The sequence below is a fragment of the Silurus aristotelis genome (genome assembly GCF_946808225.1).
Source record: "Silurus aristotelis genome assembly, chromosome: 1".
In the NCBI taxonomy this organism is placed as follows: Eukaryota; Metazoa; Chordata; class Actinopteri; order Siluriformes; family Siluridae; genus Silurus; species Silurus aristotelis.
The window spans coordinates 20,870,133-20,889,147 of record NC_139574.1 but is presented as its reverse complement, the minus strand read 5'-3'; the positions used below and the strand labels follow the sequence as shown (position 1 = coordinate 20,889,147).

The 19,015-nt window shown below is 43.9% G+C and overlaps 1 protein-coding gene across 2 annotated transcripts in view; it reads right to left on the bottom strand.

The window, feature by feature from the left end:
- Positions 1 to 19,015, bottom strand: part of mmp16a (matrix metallopeptidase 16a (membrane-inserted)) — a 50,386-nt gene that overhangs the window by 19,364 nt on the left and 12,007 nt on the right. For both annotated transcript variants that reach the window (XM_083551460.1, XM_083551461.1), the window contains 2 exons: positions 17,863 to 17,985; positions 13,312 to 13,616 (listed from right to left, as the gene is read on the bottom strand). In XM_083551460.1, the coding sequence (XP_083407586.1) occupies positions 13,312 to 13,616; positions 17,863 to 17,985 (428 nt within the window). The remainder of the gene's footprint in view (positions 1 to 13,311; positions 13,617 to 17,862; positions 17,986 to 19,015) is intronic.

Below are 19,015 nucleotides of genomic sequence, written 5' to 3'. Positions count from 1 at the left end.
CACAGAGAAGCACAGAGCTTCTTCCTGGCTTGTGCCTGCTCAGCAGCAGGTCCAAATACATCAAGAACAGACTTCTGAATGTCTAAAGTCTTTTTTTGTCCAAAACAGTACAGTGTTCCTTGTTTGCAGGTTGTTTATAAAATAATGTATGTCAACCGGGTATCAGCCTACATTTTGCTGATGTTTTTTTTTTAATAAAATGGACTCAGAGGGTCACAGTTTCCGGGTACACCTTATCTACGAAAGAGGATATTCAATTCTATGGTCTCTGCAACATTTGGCAGGATACTTTAATATGTAGCTGCTTTGAAAGAAAATCTACAGGCCACTATATAAATCTAACTGGGGCTTTCTTTAAATAATTGCTGCAAACTCTAAATCAAGCTACAAAATCGTAAACTAGTAGCTTCATACACTATTAATTACGAATCGGAGCTACATGCCGAACATTTTGTTACTGCATCATTTTCATCATCAAACAAAGAAAAATGAATGAATTGCCAATTACTCCAGGTCTTTTTGACCCCTTTTTTTCTGTTATAATAACCTTCACTCTTTGGGGACGGAACCACATATCAGGTATAAACACGTGGCTATATAGTGTACTTCCCAATTCAGTCATGAGAAACAATAAACAATAAAAATGTGAACCTCTATTACAGACTGCTGCTTGTTGTGATGGTGCTGCCCAACACACTACATCTTGAACAGCCTGCACCAAAACAGGTTCACTTTGTCTAGGCAGCACTTTCTAAGCTCCTATTCATCCTCATATGAACAACATATGAGTTCATGTTATGTTGCTCTCGCTCTCTCTATCTCGGAGTTCTAGGATGAAGCCCCCAAACCACACAGCCAGGTTAACCTGCAGCATTAAAAGACTGCCCCAGTTATCCTTGTGGATATACCCAACCCTGAAGAAAACGGAGGCAGTAGTTCTCTGTTACACAAAGAGGCTTCTTTTATGGTTTTATAAGACTCTCATTGTCACTACACTAGACCTTGTTAGCAATGGCCAGTTTATAACAAATGAGGCATAAACAGTAGATGCATTCAATCTTGCTCAGGTTGTAACCCACCCACCCACACAAACTCACACAAACATACACACAGGGCATGCGTCATGAATCTTTCATGGCACCCCTCAGCACTGAATCTGCTGCTAAGTTCCGACTGAAACATTTCACAATATAAAAATAATTGTTCCCAAAAAATGTCTGCAAAAGAAAATGTAACTCAATCTATCTTCTAGTAGCTACAGCAATGTGAAAATCTTGAAAGGGGTAGGAATTATTCTGGAGAGGAAAAATATATCTAATAATCTGTTTTGTCTGTACACGGAAAAGAAAACTGCAGAGTCGTAGAAACATCTGTGTTTTATTTATTCACCTAGATCAGTCAGGTTACCGCTGTTAACTAATTAGGTGTGAGTGTCTGCTATGGTCATGCTTATGTTTTGATACATCCAGGTAAAGTGCTGAAACATGCAGCACATTTCCCAAAAAGTCTTGATTTACTTAAAAAAAACCTGATTCTTTCTCCCTTTGGAAAAAACGTACATATGTCTTGCAAAATAAATCGGATGTATTATGGTGAATATGGGCCCCTTTGTGGGATTTACTTGAACAAGCAAGACCATAGCCCTGACTTATGTTCTTCTTTCACACCCCCCCCCCCCTTTTGTTTTATTGACTTATTTGCAATTTTTTTCCTTACGTTTTGATTCGCTCTTTGCCTTTCCATGGTCACTTTCTCATATTAACAATACATTGTTGTTATGTTGTTATTAATATGCATGAGTGTATGCTGTGTGTGTTCGCTGAACAGCTCTGTTGTTGTTTTGTTTAAGTTTGAATAAGAAATTAATTAAAATATAATAAAAAACTGATTCTATCACACTTTTGTACATATATGTTGTCTAAAGAAAACACTTTCTACCTGGGCCAGTGTAAAGCAAACATTTTCAGAAAGAAAGAGATAAATGAAAAATCCAATAGTGATTGAGAAAAAAAAAGTGATAAACACTGATAAAGAGAAAATGTTTAGGAACAAGACAGCAGCTTTCATCGAAATGACCGTAAACAATTGCCTCATCTTGAGCGCAGGCCTCTCCTGACCCTCGGGCTTAGGATGCTGTCTCAGCTCCTGTAATGTACACAAGGTTCTCCACAGGGACCTCCGCTGCAGCATTTTGTTCTGGATGACACTGTTGGTCCATGCCTGCAGGGCACTTACTAAATACGCAGTCCTCCAAGGGGACAGTGTTTCAAGACAAATAGAACAATACTGGTGGCCTTACATGATCTCCCTCCTCGGTGGAGCAGTCCTCTTCACTTGTCTGTAGAGAACACTGTTTCAAATGTATTTGTTCTTCTCATTTCTCTGGAGGAAGACGAGGGGAGAAAAGAGTAGTTTGTAGGACCAGATGAAGCTCATTCTCTCTATAATCATTAACATAAATGTAACACTTCATCTGCATATATTGTGTTTCTCAGACGGTAGCGGGGGGCGTCCAGCCGCCGTGCATCAGCGTGTCGGCGGGTGTTGCGGAGGGCTCGACGCAGCTGGGTGTGCGCTGACTCCCAGATTCGACTGCTCTCCCGGAACCAGTAGTCGACGGAGGGTACGCTGCTGGGCTCGTCCGACCAAGGGAACAGGGGTGGCTGAAACCCCAGCACGCACTGGAACGGGGTGAGCCCCGTGGAGTCCTGACGTAGCGAGTTCTGGGCGTATTCGGCCCAGGGCAGGAACCTACTCCAGTCCTCTTGATCCTAGCCGCAATAGGTTCTCAGGTAGCGACTCAACTCCTCGATCTTTCGCTCCGCCAGGCCGTTGGATTGGGGGTGGTATCCTGAAGTGAGGTTTACCGAGACGCCCAGGAGTCGGAAGAAAGCCCTCCAGACCCGAGACGCGAACTGTGGGCCCCGGTCCGACACGACCTCCTCCGGGAGACCGAAGTTCCGGAAGACGTGATGGAACAAAGCCTCCGCCGTCTCGAGTGCAGTGGGGAGCCCCTTCATGGGGATGAATCGGCAGGCCTTAGAGAAGCGATCTACCACCACCAGAATGCAGGTGTGGCCCTCTGACCGGGGGAGATCCGTCACGAAGTCAATCCCCAGGTGCGACCAGGGACGCTGAGGGACGGGGAGCGGCATCAGCTTTCCCACCGGCAGGTGGCGTGGGACCTTGGACATTGCGCAGGTCGGACATTCCTCCACGAGGCGCCTTACTTCTCGGGTCAGGCCGGGCCACCAGTACTTAGTCTGGAGGATCTGGATGGTCCGCTTCTCCCCTGGATGGCCGGTGCCTGGTCCCTCGTGAACAGATCTAAAGAGACGGTGCCGGCACGAGGCAGGAACAAAGGTGCGTCCAGCTGGGCACCCGGCCGGAACCGCCGCCCGGCGAGCAGCGGAGGCGATCTCTTGGTCGACCTCCCAGACGATTGGCCCCAGGATGAGTGCGGGGGGGAGGACGGGCTCAGGCTCGCCAGGCTCGTCCGGCCCGAATATCCGGGAAAGGGCGTCGGCCTTGCCGTTCAGGGTCCCGGCTCGATAGGTGATCTGGAAGCGGAACCGTGTGAAGAACAGCGCCCAGCGTGCCTGTCAGGGGTTTAGCCTCCGAGCCTCCCGTAGGTATTGGGGGTTTTTGTGGTCGGTAACCACCGTGAACGGGTGTTCGGCTCCCTCAAGCCAGTGTCTCCATTCCTCTAGGGCCAGCCTGATGCCCAGGAGCTCGCGGTTCCCGATATCGTAGTTCTGCTCGGTGGTGGATAGCCTGTGCGAAAAGAACGCGCACGGGTGGAGCTGGGGGGGAGATCCGGATCTTTGTGACAGGGTGGCCCCTACCCCGGTCGAGGAATCATCCACTTCGACCACGAAAGGCTTCCGGGGATCGGGGTGACGCAGGACCGGGGCGCAACAGAAACGGCGGCGAAGCTCGTCGAAGGCCTCCTGAGCCTCGTGGTTCCACCTCAAGGTGCGGGCCTTTCCCCTGAGGAGCGAGGTGAGTGGGGCAGTGATCCTGCTGTAGCCCTGGATGAACCGGCGATAGAAGTTGGCGAACCCTAGAAAGCGCTGGAGCTCCCTGATGGATTCCGGAACCGGCCACTTCTTCACCGCCCTTACCTTTCGACTCTTCATCTGGATACCCTCCGCACTGATGATGTAGCCCAAGAAGTGGATTGTAGGGCGGTGGAACTCGCACTTCGAGAGGTTCAGGTAGAGATGCTGGGAACAAAGTACTTTAAGCACCGCTCGCACGTGCCGCCGGTGTTCCTCCAGATCCCGGGAATAGATCAGTATATCGTCGATGTAGACCATGACGAATCTCTGGAGGAAAGGCCGGAATACTTCATTCATGAACCCCTGGAAGACGGCGGGAGAGATGGAGAGGCCGTATGGCATGACCCGGTACTCATAGTGGCCCGAGGGGGTGATGAAGGCTGTTTTCCACTCATCCCCCTTCCTGATGCGCACCAGGTTGTAGGCGCTCCGGAGGTCAAGCTTGGAGAACACCCCCGCCTCCCTTAAGTCCTCCAGAGCTGCGGGCACGAGTGGGAGGGGGTAAGGAAGAGGTGCGATCTGCGAGTTTAGCTGGCGGTAGTCAATGCAGGGCAGCAGACCTCCATCCTTCTTTCCCACGAAGAAAAAGCTTGACACAGCAGGGGAGGAGGAGTGCGTGATGAACCCCTGACGAAGCGCCTGTTGCACGTACTCCTCCATGGCTTGACGCTCAGGAACGGACAGGGGATACACACGACCCTTGGGTAGCTTTGCCCCGGGCAGCAGGTCGATACAGCAGTCCCAAGGTCGGTGAGGAGGGAGACGGGTGGCGGCCTGCGCGCTGAACACATCACCATACGACCTATACTCTCTCGGGATCTCCACAGGGGTTGCGGTTGTGGCTTCCTCCACACGAGTGGCTCCGATCACGGCTCCAGGGGTTCGCGTGGGGAGATGTGAGAGGCAGTGTGCCTTACAGCGGGGACTCCACTCCAGGATGTCACAGGGGTCCCAAGAGCATCTAGGCCGGTGTTTCTGCAGCCAGGGCCTCCCCAGGATCACACTGACTGTGGATTTTTCCAAGACCAGGAACCGGATCACCTCTCGATGGAATAGCCCCACTTGTTGAGTCACCTCCGGCGTGCAGTACTTCACCCACCCCTCACCCAGCGGCCTTCCCCGGATGGTTTGGATGGCTAGATCCTGGGAGCCCCGTTCTCAGCGGAGGCGTAGTCGGTCGAGGCAGGCCTGGGAGATGAAGTTCCCCGCTGAGCCGGAATCGACTAGGGCATGCACAGAGATGGAGAGAGTGGGGGTTATGAGAGACACTGCGAGTTTAGGGAGAAAGGTAACTCGACAGTACTCACCGCGGCACGAGCAGGGCGTGTGGGGCACTGCAAGATGGAATGCCCCGAGGTTCCGCAGTACAAGCATCCTCCGGCTGCGAGCCGGCGATTCCTCTCCCTTCTGGACAGCCTTTGTGATCCTAGCTGCATCGGCTCGCCCTCCGGGGCAGCAGATGTACCTTGTGGAGAGCTCGGTGGGTGTGGAGTGAGATCCTCCACCGCTGGGCGCTAAGAGAGCCCGATCGATTTCTGGATGAAGCTCTCCAACCCCACCGAATCCTCATGAATAGCCATTGCCTGCCGTATCTCCGGTTTCAAACCCATCCGATACACTCCCAGTAGCGCTGACTCGTTCCAGCCACTAGATGCCGCCAGGGTGCGAAAAACGGAGGCTGTAATCGGTGATGCTTTCTTTCCCTGACGTAACCTGAGCAGCTGGTCGGCTGTGGTGAAAGTCCCGGAGGCGGCGCAGAAGACTTCCAGGAAGTGTTCGGTGAACCGGGCGTATGAGTGCATCACCGGGCCGGCCGCTTCCCACAGCGATTGTGCCCATGCCAGCGCTCTCCCGGAGAGGAGGGAGATGAAAAACGCCACCTTCGACCGCTCCGTAGAAAAACGCTGTGGTTGCATCTCGATGTAGAGATTCACCTGTAACAGGAAGCCGCGGCATTCTGATGCCTTTCCGGAAAACGCAGCCGGAAGCGCCATGGGGCTGCTGGTGAGCGCGGGGGGGTTTTGCTGAGCCGCCGCGGATGGGAAGGCGGCTTGGAGCGCGGCGATGAGATCTTGTATCAGCAAAGACTCGCGACTGCCTGATCCTCCATCGCAAGGTAAGCGCGGGGCAAAGATCTCGAGGTTCTCCTTCCTTTTCTCTCTTTCTTTCTTTCGGTCCGTTATTCTGTCAGGCGTAAGTGAGCGAGGCGGAAGCCGAGGCTCAGCAAACAGACTTTAATGCACACTAAACAAAAGCAAACGTAGAAAACATAGAACACACTCAGAGTCCAAACACAAACAATAACGGACAACAGAGTGGTGTGAGTGAGGCGTTTATATAGCTGTGAGGGTGATGAGGAACAGGTGTGTGGAATCAGTATGATGGCGAAGCGCTCCGGGCGGGCGAGGCGCGCACCGGAGAAGAAGCAGGGTGATCCCTGACACCTGCCTTATTATCATCATCATTATCATCATTATTATCATTGCTGCTGGTTGTCATTTCTTTCAGCAAACATGACCATGAAAATACTGAGCATAGAACTTTTTATTGCTATGGATAGCAGACAGAGAGAGAAAGAAAGAGAGAGAGAGAGAGAGAGAGAGAGAGCTGAGTGTTCACATTCCTGGCATTCTTTAATTATGGTTTTCTAATTCCAAGACAGATCAGGTTCTCAGTCTCATTTATGGGTGCAATGAAATGAGCCAGACAGACTGGGTATTGTGGAGGGTCCAGCTGCCTATCCATCTCTCCATCATTCCATTTTTCTTCCTCTGTTTGCATTCTCTCTCTCTCTCTCTCTCTCTCTCTCTCTCTCTCTCTCTCTCTCTCTCTCTCTCTCTCTCTCTCTCTTTACTCGCAGTTCTAAATTCTAATGTTCTTGACTTTTGCTCTGAATTTTCTTCTTTTCATGCCCTCAAGCATCTATTGTTGATTTTGCACTGTTTATACACTAGACTGAGGTTTAAATACTCCTACGGGCTGTGTTATCCTGCAGTCTACATCTCTCTTTGATGTGAGTTGAGACTGCTGAAGGTCAGGGGAGATTAAGGACGGCGGTCCGTGTCCAGTCGGCTTGGCGAGAAGCAATGTGCAGGCGGAAGAGGCTACCGCTCCTCACATGGAAAGTTAATGCTAGAGTCAGTGGGTGAGCAGCTATTTTGAGGGCTTGCCTAGTGGGTGACAGCAGGGTGCTCGCTCTCCTTATACAGCAAAGGATAGTGAGCAAATACAGCTTAAAAAAAATAATAAATAAACACTAGCTTTGGATACCTAGCGCCAACTGACACAGCATTCGCATCCCTCAAAAACAAACACAGAAAAACAACCTTTCGTACTTACACAGTGGAAGAGCACGGACCTCTCAGTAAAACCCCTTGCCGCTTTAACCAACATCTCAAGCACAAGAGAAGTCATGCAATTATACACGTCTGTTTAATGCCCGAGATAAACTTATCGAACCGATATGAAACCAAGCTAAAACACGGCTAATTATAGCTCCCTCGATTTACCAGAACATTTTGGTCATGCCTTGCAAAGTTTTAATAGATATCAAATCCATGCTCATGTCTCTCTCTATTACCCTTGTGCAGACAGCAGGCTGATAGCCATCAGACCCATGCGGCCAATGAATAAATAAGACTTTTTAATTCTCTTGCAGCTGAAGAAGAGCTATGCCTTATCAGGCGCACAGGCACACACACATCCTGCCAATCATCCCCCGAACAAGGAGACCGAATCCACAACACAAGGACACTGTTGGCCCCTTCACACAGCTGATGCTGCACCATTAATCCAGGCTGAACCTGCAGCACACTGGAGCAAGACGGGAACTTAATCTTGTGTAGATAGTATAAACATACATACCTAACATCAGTGAGAGAGATCATGATTAATAATAAAACAAGGGTTCACCACATTTATTAGATGAAGGACAAATTTGTTTAAATAAAATGTTGAACTATTCTAAGTCTGTTTGCTGAATATGTATAAATGTTGAAACGTTTAAATTGGCTGATATTTGTTTCTTTTTTCGGCACGTATAATAATTAAACGAACCAAAGTGCTGCCTGCAAATAAGTTTAGCAGCTCTACAAAACAATGCTGCGACCCAGGGCCTGACATGTCTGGCTCACTTTCTGCAGTTTAGCGATTCAGGGTTCAGTCTTTTTCTCACTGCAGTCAAATTGCACTAGAGTTCACTTATCTTCTTTTGATTTCGCACCTAATTGTGAATTCCGTGTTCTCTTGCACAAATGAATTGTACTGAGGCGAAGAAAGAGAAAAAATAAATAAAATCAATCAAAAAAAAAAAATAAATAAATAAATAAAAAATACACAGGGATTTAATTCAAATTGGCTAAACAGTACATAAGTTAAGGCCTACCTAAATTTCAGAGTTTGTACTGATGATGTTTTCAGGTAGAAGAATGAATTCTTTATTCATTGCCTTATGCATTGTTTTTCCAAACCCTGTGCCCCTCTGAAGCAGAGAAAACATTCCCCTCAATTTTCATTTCCTGCATCAGTATAGACGTGTCATTTTTTCCCCCTAAGCCATCACAGACATCTTTAAGGGCATGAAAACCCTCCTAAATTCATATCCTTATATGTCAGTGAACAGCATTTAGACTGAAACAAAACTATTCCCTCTTATCTGCTAGTGTGGTGCCATGCTGCCCTGGTATCTGCAGGGCTATTTACAACAAGAATATTTTATAGGTCTGCTGTATTCATGGAATTTGCTCTCTTCCTGTCTCACTACAAGCATTATTAAAGTTAGACATCTGTCTGCTAGTCTGATAGAAATCTAAGCCAGGGATAGTCTAGAGGCCATTTGTACCAAAAGCACCTGGCATCAGCTTAAAGTTGGTCATAATTGTCTCTGGTTTAAATTTAAGACAGTTGTGCTAACTGCTCATAAATTACCCTTAAGACTGGGTTTAAAATGTAGACTGAACCTGGTGCAGGCATAAAGTCAGATTCTCTGACCGTGTCAGGCCATGATGCAGACATCCGTTGCCTTCGTCTGTAATTGGCTTAGCAATTTTGGCTTAATTGGTGGAGAAATGTGGCCACCATTTCCCTTCCGGTTTCAGCAGACATTTAAACAGCTTAATTATTTACACAATTTACTTCAGCAACATAAAACTAACCATCTAATTGTTCTTTTGAATTAAGCATTTCATTAGTGACTTATTCTTGGGTATTGCTTCCTTGAAGCAATCTCTTACTGCATCAGTGGCTCAGAGAAGAGTAGCTGGGTCCACCCACACACACACACACACCCACCCACACACACACACACACACACACACCAATAATGAAAAAAAACTTTATCTTCTTGAGGCCTTGCCCCACCGTGATATAATAACATGCCATATACACACAAACAGAGGTTTTGTCAACGCAGACATTACAGTGCTCAGACACTTGGGAGTGTGAAAAGAGAGAAATGATGACAGAGGAATGGGAAAGAAAGTGGGAGAAAGAGCACGGGATAAAAGCACTGTGTCAAGTGCTCATCGCTCAGGAAAAAAAATTTTTGAGCCATGAGTCACTCCTCATCGTCACTAGATAACGCTAGGATTTAAATATTCATTTCCTATCCAATACTCAGCACAGCAGATCTCTAGCAGGTAGAAATGAGGTGAAAATATCTGTTGTGTATTACTCCTGGGTGCACGTGTGTATGTGTGGAAGTAAAAGAAAGTGGATGAAACACAATCGAGAACAGAGCGAGTGAAGAAGTCCACTGGTAGAGGTCCATGTGGCTCAGCATGAGAAGGAAGGGGGGCTGTAATCCCTCGCTCACAGCTAAACATGCGCACAGTGGGTTGGCACCTCCCTAGCAACAGGCCATCCAGAGATTTGATTTGACAACGTGTGCGACAATGTATGTAAAAGATGTGCATGGCACAAAGAAGGAAGGAGAGACAGTGAGAAATGGAGAATAGGTTAGGAGAGGAAAATGGGCAGTGGGAGCGAAAAAGAAAGACCAAGCAAGACAGAGTGGGAAGAATGGGTGATATCTATAGAAAATATGGAAAAGCAGACAGGAGGGAATGAAATGAATGAAAAATGGACAAAAACGGTGAAATAAGGAATAAAGATTAGAGGCAAAAATAGTACTTGTCTGAGCTTTCTAAAACCTTAAGACTAGATGAGTAGCACTGGTAACTGCTGCTGAGCACATAAACATACTGATGTGCAGCATTCACTAGAGACAAATACAAAACTCGCATTTTACTCCTATGCTATTGTTGGATAATTGTTTCTAATATTTCAGTAGATTTGATCACAGATAAAGCCTTCCAGTCATTCTTTTTTAGGCATCTAGCAGCCAGTAAGAATGAGTCTTCTCACAAATGAATAAGATTGTTCAAGTCAAGTTCAAGAACATGCCAGGTCTGGAAACAAACCTAGATCATAAAGTCAATTATAAACAATTTGCACCTTATCATAGACACTATCATAGACACTATCATAACATGATTTTAGCAATAGGGTAAAATATACTGCATTTTTAACATACTTTTTTTTTTTTTTTTTAATGAGAAAAAGCTTAAGCTTTTATTGGTCTTAACAACTAATTCTGGTCAGGAAACAAATAGTCTCTTCCTGCTCTATTAATCCTACTTGCATTTATGAGCTTCTTACCAGGCCCTTGACGGGCTGCACCGAGTGTGGCAGTAAATGAGCAAACGTGGCACAAGAGTTTTGAGGGGTGCAATTGTTTAACTGTAAAATTTTCTGACCAATCATTTCGACCCACTAAAAGCATTTGCCTTTTTAGCCCAGGAAAATAAACACACCGACTCAGACAGACACACGCAGTGTTCAGCTGTTATATAACAACAGGTACTCTAAAAGAGTTCATCTGAATGCATCTAATGCTATATAGTGAGGATGGCCATTTGAGCATTCAGACAGAGAGGAAACTTGATAGCACACATTGTTGCAAATGAAAATATTCTCTCTCGCTCTTTCCTGCTCTTTCTCTTTCTCGCCCTCCCACTGGCTTTCCTTTTCTTCTTTTTTGTTGTTTCTTTTGTACACTAATTTGGTATATATTTGTCTTGTCAGTTCAATGAGGGCACAGAGCCTTGATGAGTCAGAACACCAACCCTTCCAGATTCTGGTATTCTTCTCTCTCACTTGTCCTCCAGACGTCTTCAGATGCCACACAGAGAAAAACACCTCAGCACACGCACGTACACACACACACACACTGTCAAAGACACTAACGCTCGGTCTCGGTTTTAGATAAAATATGTATGCATGTGCTCTTAATCGGCATCAGGCTCTTTTCTCACACCACTAGATATATAATTCAAGCGATTGCATAATTTCATGTCTTCACTATGCTGTAAGCTGGTTCTCAAAAAAATCTGCCACATCAGTGCATGATGGAGAGACAGAGAGGAAGATGAAAAGAGTGAGAGAGAGAGAGAGAGAGAGAGAGAGAGAGAGAGAGAGAGAGAGAGAGAGAGAGAGAGAGAGAATGATTCACCAGCATCCTGACAATACATCTCCAGCTCATTATCATTGATTGGTTATAATGGAGCTCTTCCCACAAGCCACAGGTTAAATGTTCACTACCATATCAGGGCTTACAATAGGAATGACTCCCTTTAACATAGTGATAAAAAGCTTTCAACATTGTAAATGTTTTTTACACACAATTTTATACATCTTTTATTTGCATGATTATTAAAGGTTTAAACCTTCAGATGGCCATTTAAAATGACCACACTTATACTGCTTGAACACATCTCCACAATACTCTAAAGAAGGAAGTGCACTTTACGGCCAGATCAGCACACCCATATATGGTTCTCCTTTGCCATAATTTTGGAAGCACATCACTATAAAAAGTGCATAATATAATTTAATTAAGAGTCCCAAATCTGTTCCTGCATGACGAAGCCCTTGTGCACAATGTGTTGGTGGGGGAAAAACTTGTGTCCTACACCTCAACCTCAATCTTTGAAATGAATTATAACATTGTCTTTGTGCACCTGACATCACTGACTGACCTTAGTGGGAATTAATCCCCAGAACCACACCCCATAATCTTATCAAAAGTCTTTTCGGTAGAGTGGAGGTTATTATGATAACACAGACTCCATATTAGTTCCCCTGATTGTGGCATTGGACAAACTCATTAAAGAGAGGGCCATATTTGGCCATACACCGATCAGATATAACATTATGACCACCTGCCTAATAATGTGTTGGTCCTCTTTTGCTGCCAAAATAGTTCTGACCCATCGAGCATTAACTGCATAAACTTCTTTGGCAATTTGAACTACAGGAGCTCGTCTGTTGGATCGGAACACATGGACCAGCCTTTCGCTCCCCACGAGTATCGATGAGATTTGGCCGCCCATGATCCTGTCGCCGGTTCACCACTGTTTCTTCCTTGGACCCCTTTTGATAGATACTGACCACTGCAGACCGGGAACATTCCACAAGAGCTGCAGTCGTTTAGATGTTACAATTTGGTTCTTGTCAAACTCGCTCAAACCCTTCAAATTGCATTTCCTGCTTCTAACACAGGTGCCATAATAAAGAGAGAATCGGTGCTATTCACTTCGCATGTCAAATTCATAATGTTATGCCTGATTGGCATATAGTGATCGTGGCCATTGACATGACGCAAGAGCAAAGCTGTTTTTGTATTCAAATCAACGCTTCCGAGTTACAAATAGACTATATTTATTTTTATATGTAGGGCCAGATAAATGATACATTTACTAGCTTACCTGCAAGGCATGTAAATGCATGAATGTGGTGCCCAATTCTATATCCATATCAACCGAACAGGTGTAATAGCAAAACACCTTTACTCACACAAGTTAAATACTTTCAACACATCCATAACCTCAGAAAACAAGCCCAAATTCTCTATTGAAAATTAATGACTTCTGGCATTTTGCATGTCATTTGAGAGAAACAGTGAAAGCTAAATATAAGGGGTTAACGGTCACAGCTGTCTTTCTTTATCTGAAGTACTTGAATAACCCCAGCTGTCCTACATTTATAAACAATTTTCTATTATATCTGGAAGGAGTCGCAGAACTAGCTAGCGCTATTAGGCTTTAGTATGTCTGTGTGAAATGGGTCAGCTTTAAACACCATGTCTGACAAAATATAATAGATCTAAAGTAAATGGGGAAAATGCACGATAGATATATTGCATATCTGTGCCATAGCGCCTTCACTGCTCAGACGCAAGAGTAATACTCACCATCATGGTTAGGGTTCCCCAGGGTCCAGGGCTCGTCTGAGTCGAAATGTGTGTCTCCTCCAATGCCTGGCCCAGGAAAGTAAGCATGTGCCAGAAAGCCCCCTTCCCCATCAAAGGGAGAGCTGTCTCCATGAAAGCCAGAGGCAAATATGATTGTAATATCCACATCTTTTTTATTTCGCTCCAGTTCGCTGTAGGGAACAGCCTCAAAACGCAGCGGTGTTACATTCTGCCACACGTCAAATGCCCGTCGGATGGCATCATGGGTCTCATCTGCGCCAACCTTTGGCGTGACGTTCTTTATGCTGGACAAAGGGGTCAGAAATGAAAGTGATAAATACCTCGGGGACATGGGGTGCTTTAATATACATTAGAAAGAGAGAGAGAGAGAGAGAGAGAGAGAGAGAGAGAGAGAGAGAGAGAGAGAGAGAGAGAGATGAGAGAGAGCATTTGATAAAAAGGCAAATCACGTCAATAAATTAGCAAATAAAATTTTTTTGATAAAATATGAATTTCTAATTATCCTAAAGCAAAAAATAAAACATATCAGGACAATGTTTATAAAACAAATGTACTACACCTGTATAAGGAGGAATATTTTGAACAATACGGAAGAAGAAAAAAAAAAAAAAAAGGCAGGCTACAGAATCACAGAGATTCAACCGGTATATCTTTTTTAATTAAGAATTATCAACATTTTATTTCAAATCCACAAATAGTCCTTTGTTTTAATAGTATTCAACCAGCAGGCTTAATATGCGAGTTCTTAAATTGTGTACATTTGTACAGGTCTGCAGAAGAAGCTGGATAGGCACTATATCTTAAAAAACCAAAGATCTGATCCAAGCTGGCCTTCTGGGATAGTCATCATTATCTGCTATTCTACAGGGCTCACAGATCAAAACACAGTCCTCTCTCACCTACTGACTGATGTGGCTATTTTTTCAGACCACCTACTGGTCATGTGCATGCCACGATAGTGACTTCAATCAATAGTTCATATCACCACATCATCGTGGCGTACTACATCATTCTCTTATGTCTCTGTATCCCATTTCAAAGTAATTTGCCATTTCTCGCAGTCCATTCACGACAAACATTATTAAAGCTCTTGCTGTGTCTGACTGACATGCACTAAGCTGTGTGCAGGGGATTACACTATCCTGTCAAATATTCTCACTGTAAAACAGATCATAACACTAACCCAACTCTGCATTTCTGCCACAGGAATATATCTGCCAATCCTCTGCAATTTTTAATCAAATCCTAACTTCCACTATTGAGTGACTTCCATCTTATTTGCCTATACACTACTTTTAGACTCTCCACCTAATGGCTGTAGCTCTTACCAATCTGCATTTGTGCCCAAAGATTGGACTTAGCAACATTTAAAAAATCAGAGCCAGTGTATGCCACTGACATACAAATTTCCAAACAATTCTCATCCACCACCCCAATACAGAGCTGTAAATTACTACTACAGCACTACCAGTCACATTCATAGCAACTCATGAACAACAAGTCACACTGAATTATCATCCACTGACTCAATAATCCTAGGTTTTCTACTTTTTTGTTACAAAAAGCCCCACACCCTGTTGCATTAAGCTGTAAAAAAAAAAAAAAAAAAATGAATGGGATTAACTGAACCTAAAAATATTATGCGCTGAATCTCAGGCTGGCTGTCAATTAAAGGGATAAAACAGTGCCAAACATTTCTCCTGGTTTTAAACATTTCTCCTGGCCAAAAATCTTTTTCACACCACATCAACAGTACTACATTTGTGCCGTTAGTAATAAATCGGTTCTCCCAGAACCTGGTGAATCATTAAAATTTTCCACGTATAAGTTGCTGCAGAATATTCCTGTAAGCCATGTTCCAACTTTCATGGACATGTGCTGGACTTATATGTTGAGAAAGAACTCTAGTGGTGCAGAGACTACACACAGTGAGAAGAGTGAATTGATTAGCAGTACCCTGTAGCTAAGATCTGACCTGCTCAAAATCCATGCCCACAAACATAATGTGGACAAAAGTAGCATTCAAATCTTCCCTTTCACTTGAACTAGGAAACCTAAACATGGTTCATGATCAGTGGCCTGCTATAGAGCTTTGAAATCAAACCCTATTTAACACTTTTGAGATGAATTGGAATGCAAACTGCCCCTCAGGCTTCCTCACCCTACATCAGTACCTGACTTTACTAACACCTTTGTGGCTAAATCAGCACAAATCTCCACATACAGTGGTGTAAAAAAGTGATTTCTGATTTCTGATGTTTTTCACACTTTAATGTTTCAGATCATCAAACTTATTTAAATATTAGTCAAAGATAACAAGTGAACACAACAATCTGTTTTTAAATAAAGGTTTTTATTATTGAGTGAAAACAAAATCCAAAACTGTGGCCCTGTGTGAAAAAGTGTTTGCCCTTGATTGCAACAACTGCAATCAAGCGTTTGCGATAACTTGCATTGAGTCTGTTACAGCACTGTGGAGGAATTTTGATTCACTCATCTATGCAGAATTGTTGTAATTCAGCCACATTGGAGGGTTTGAGCATGAACCCCCTTTTTAAAGTCATGCAACAGCATCTAAATTGGATTCAGGTCAGGACTTTGACTAGGCCACTCCAAAGTCTTCATTTTGGTTTTCTTCAGCTATTCAGAGGTGGACTTGCTGGTGTGTTTTGGATCATTGTCCTTCTGCAGAACCCAGGTCCTGAAGCAGCAAAACATCCCCAGACCATCACACTACCACCACCATATTTTACTGTTGGTATGATGTTCTTTTTCTGAAATGCGGTGTTACTTTTACGCCAGATGTAATGGGACACACACCTTCCAAAAAGTTCAAATTTTGTCTCATCAGTCCACAGAATATTTTCCCAAACGTCTTGGGGATCATCAAGATGTTTTCTGGCAAAACTGAGACGAGCATTTATGTTCTTTTTGCTCAGCAGCGGTTTTCATCTTGGAACTCTGCCATGCAGACCATTTTTGCCCAGACTCTTTCTTATGCTGGAGTCATGAACATTGACCTTAACTGAGGCTGGGTCTTTTGTGACCTCTTCGATGAGTCGTTGCTGTGCTCTTGGGGTAATTTTGGTCCGCCGGTCACTCCTGGGAAGTTTATACACTGTTCCATGTTTTTGCCATTTGTGAATAATGGCTCTCACTGTGGTTTGCTGGAGTCCCAAAGCTTTAGAAATGGCTCTATAACCTTTTCCAAACTGATAGATCTCAATGACTTTTTCTCATATGTTTCTAAATTTCTTTGGATCTCTGCATGCTGTCTAGCTTTTGAGGATCTTTTGGTCTCCTTCACTTTGTCAGGCAGTTCCTATTTAAGAGATTTCTTAAATGCGAACAGGTGTGGCAGTAATCAGGCCTGGGTGTGGCTAGAGAAATTCAACTCAGGTGTGACACTGTTTTAACAGGGGGGGCAAACGCTTTTTCAGACAGGGCCATGTAGTTTTAGGTTTTGTTTCCCCTCAATAATAAAAACCTTTATTTAAAAACTGCATGTTGTGCTCACATGTGTTATGTTTTACTAATATTTAAATTAGTTTGATGATCTGAAACATTAAAGTGTGACAAACATGCAAAAAAAATAAAAAATCTGGAAGGTGGCAAACACTTTTTCACACCACTGTAGTCTATTAAGGAGTTTACATGAATACATCCACCTGCTGAATCGCAGTAAAGTACATAACACACTTACATTTTAATAGTGAATGATTACAGACTTGGAGGCGACATTTTATACATGCATATTATCAAACGCCCAAGCATTCACATTTGATATATTACAGATGAAAACGCAGAGAGGATTATTATTATTAGTGTGTTCATGGGTCACTGCAGAAGTGTACTGAAGAAAAAAGAAAAAACATGGCATCCATGCACACAAACATATTCAGTATAAACACATCACACAGTGTGCTCTGAAAAGACTGATCCATGGGGAATGCCTCTGCTCTCTTCCTACTGCTCCTCCTCTTCCTCCATACTTTAACACTGGCACCTAGGTAACCAGCCTGGTTCTCAGTAACGAAGTTAAAGACTTTTCCCTATTGGTATGACTGGCATATTATATTCTGAGTGCATTATATTCAGTGTGGTTATTGTACACTTGAATGATTCACAAGTCCAAACCAAAGCTTTAAGAAAATCTGACAAAATTAAGGTCGGAATCAGATTTACACATGGGGATTAGAATGCAAGTTGGAAAAATATATTATAATGTTATACTGTTTACAGAAATGAGCATGTGGGCTGAAAATATCAAAGAAATCACATATCCTGACTGCGCTGAAAATAGCGAAGGAGGGCTGCCTGAGGCAGACAAAGAGGCCATAAGAAATGTGATTGCTTAATTATTCCAGTACTGCTGCTGATTAGTTTAAAGAGGTATGAGGGGATTAAATCTAGCCTTTACAGTGCAAACAGCAGTGGTGTAGAAATCTGCAGTTCTGTGGCTCTACAAATGTGCATTAAAACATCACTAGAGTGTATTTATAGCAAAGCGGTTCATACTCTTCACACTACCTGTATGTGATATGCTTGTGTTGCCACTTCTGTCCAGTGAGAGCGTAGCGCCGTTTTCGTACGCTGAATCTGGAGGCGCCACCAAGCTGATCTGGGACACCGCAGCGGGGCTTTTTCATCCACCTACACCACAGACAAAGAGAGAGATAAAGAGATAAAAAAGACCTGGATTACACTCATACCACTGTTGTCATGACATCATGCAGTCAGCACTCAAGGCATCAACAGATATGCATAATAATAAAACATCAAAAGAAATCGTTTTAATTAAATAAATAATGAAATGAAAACACCACCACCACGAGAGCATATTTCATATTCCGCACTTAGGGTAAAACATTCCCAGGTCTCTGAGGAATATGAAAGAGTCGTTGAGGAAACAACATTTTTTTTTTTCAATGCTTCAGCTAGCAAACGCAAAAAGCAAAACAAGTACTACACATCTAAGGCACTCTTTTGACAGAGAAAATGACAGAAAGCTTTCTGCTACAATATATACTCTGTCTTTCTGTGTGTGTGTGTGTGTGTGTGTGTGTGTGTGTGTGTGTGTGTGTGTGTGATAATTAAACAAAAACTATGACATTGTGTTGTGTCATGATTGCGAACTGGCCTTTAATTAATTGGGCCAATATAATAACATATAACAAATATGTGCAATACCACTTTTTACTCATGACTTTCGTATTTTACTGTACTATAGTACTTTTTCTTTTAAATTTTTTTTGTTATTAAATATTATGTATGTTGAGTATGTTGAGAATGACCTCGTTCTTATACAAATTCTGTCATTGAGACTTCCCTCAGATCAACAGTATGTACAGTAATATATTAGTAAAACAGATGGAGAGGGAAAGAGAGGGAAATTAAGAATATATTAGCAGGACTATTTGCCAAAATACTTGCACACCTGTCACTAGATATGCAGATGTGGGATTTGTTAATTACCAATTAATGGTTGTAGAGTGTGCGCGTGTGCACACACGTACACACACACGTACACGCACACGTACACGCACACGTACACGCACACGTACACGCACACGTACACGCACACGTACACGCACACGCACACGTACACGCACACGTACACGCACACGTACACGCACACGTACACCCGCACCTTAAAAGCAAGTAATTAGCTTACAAGAGAAGA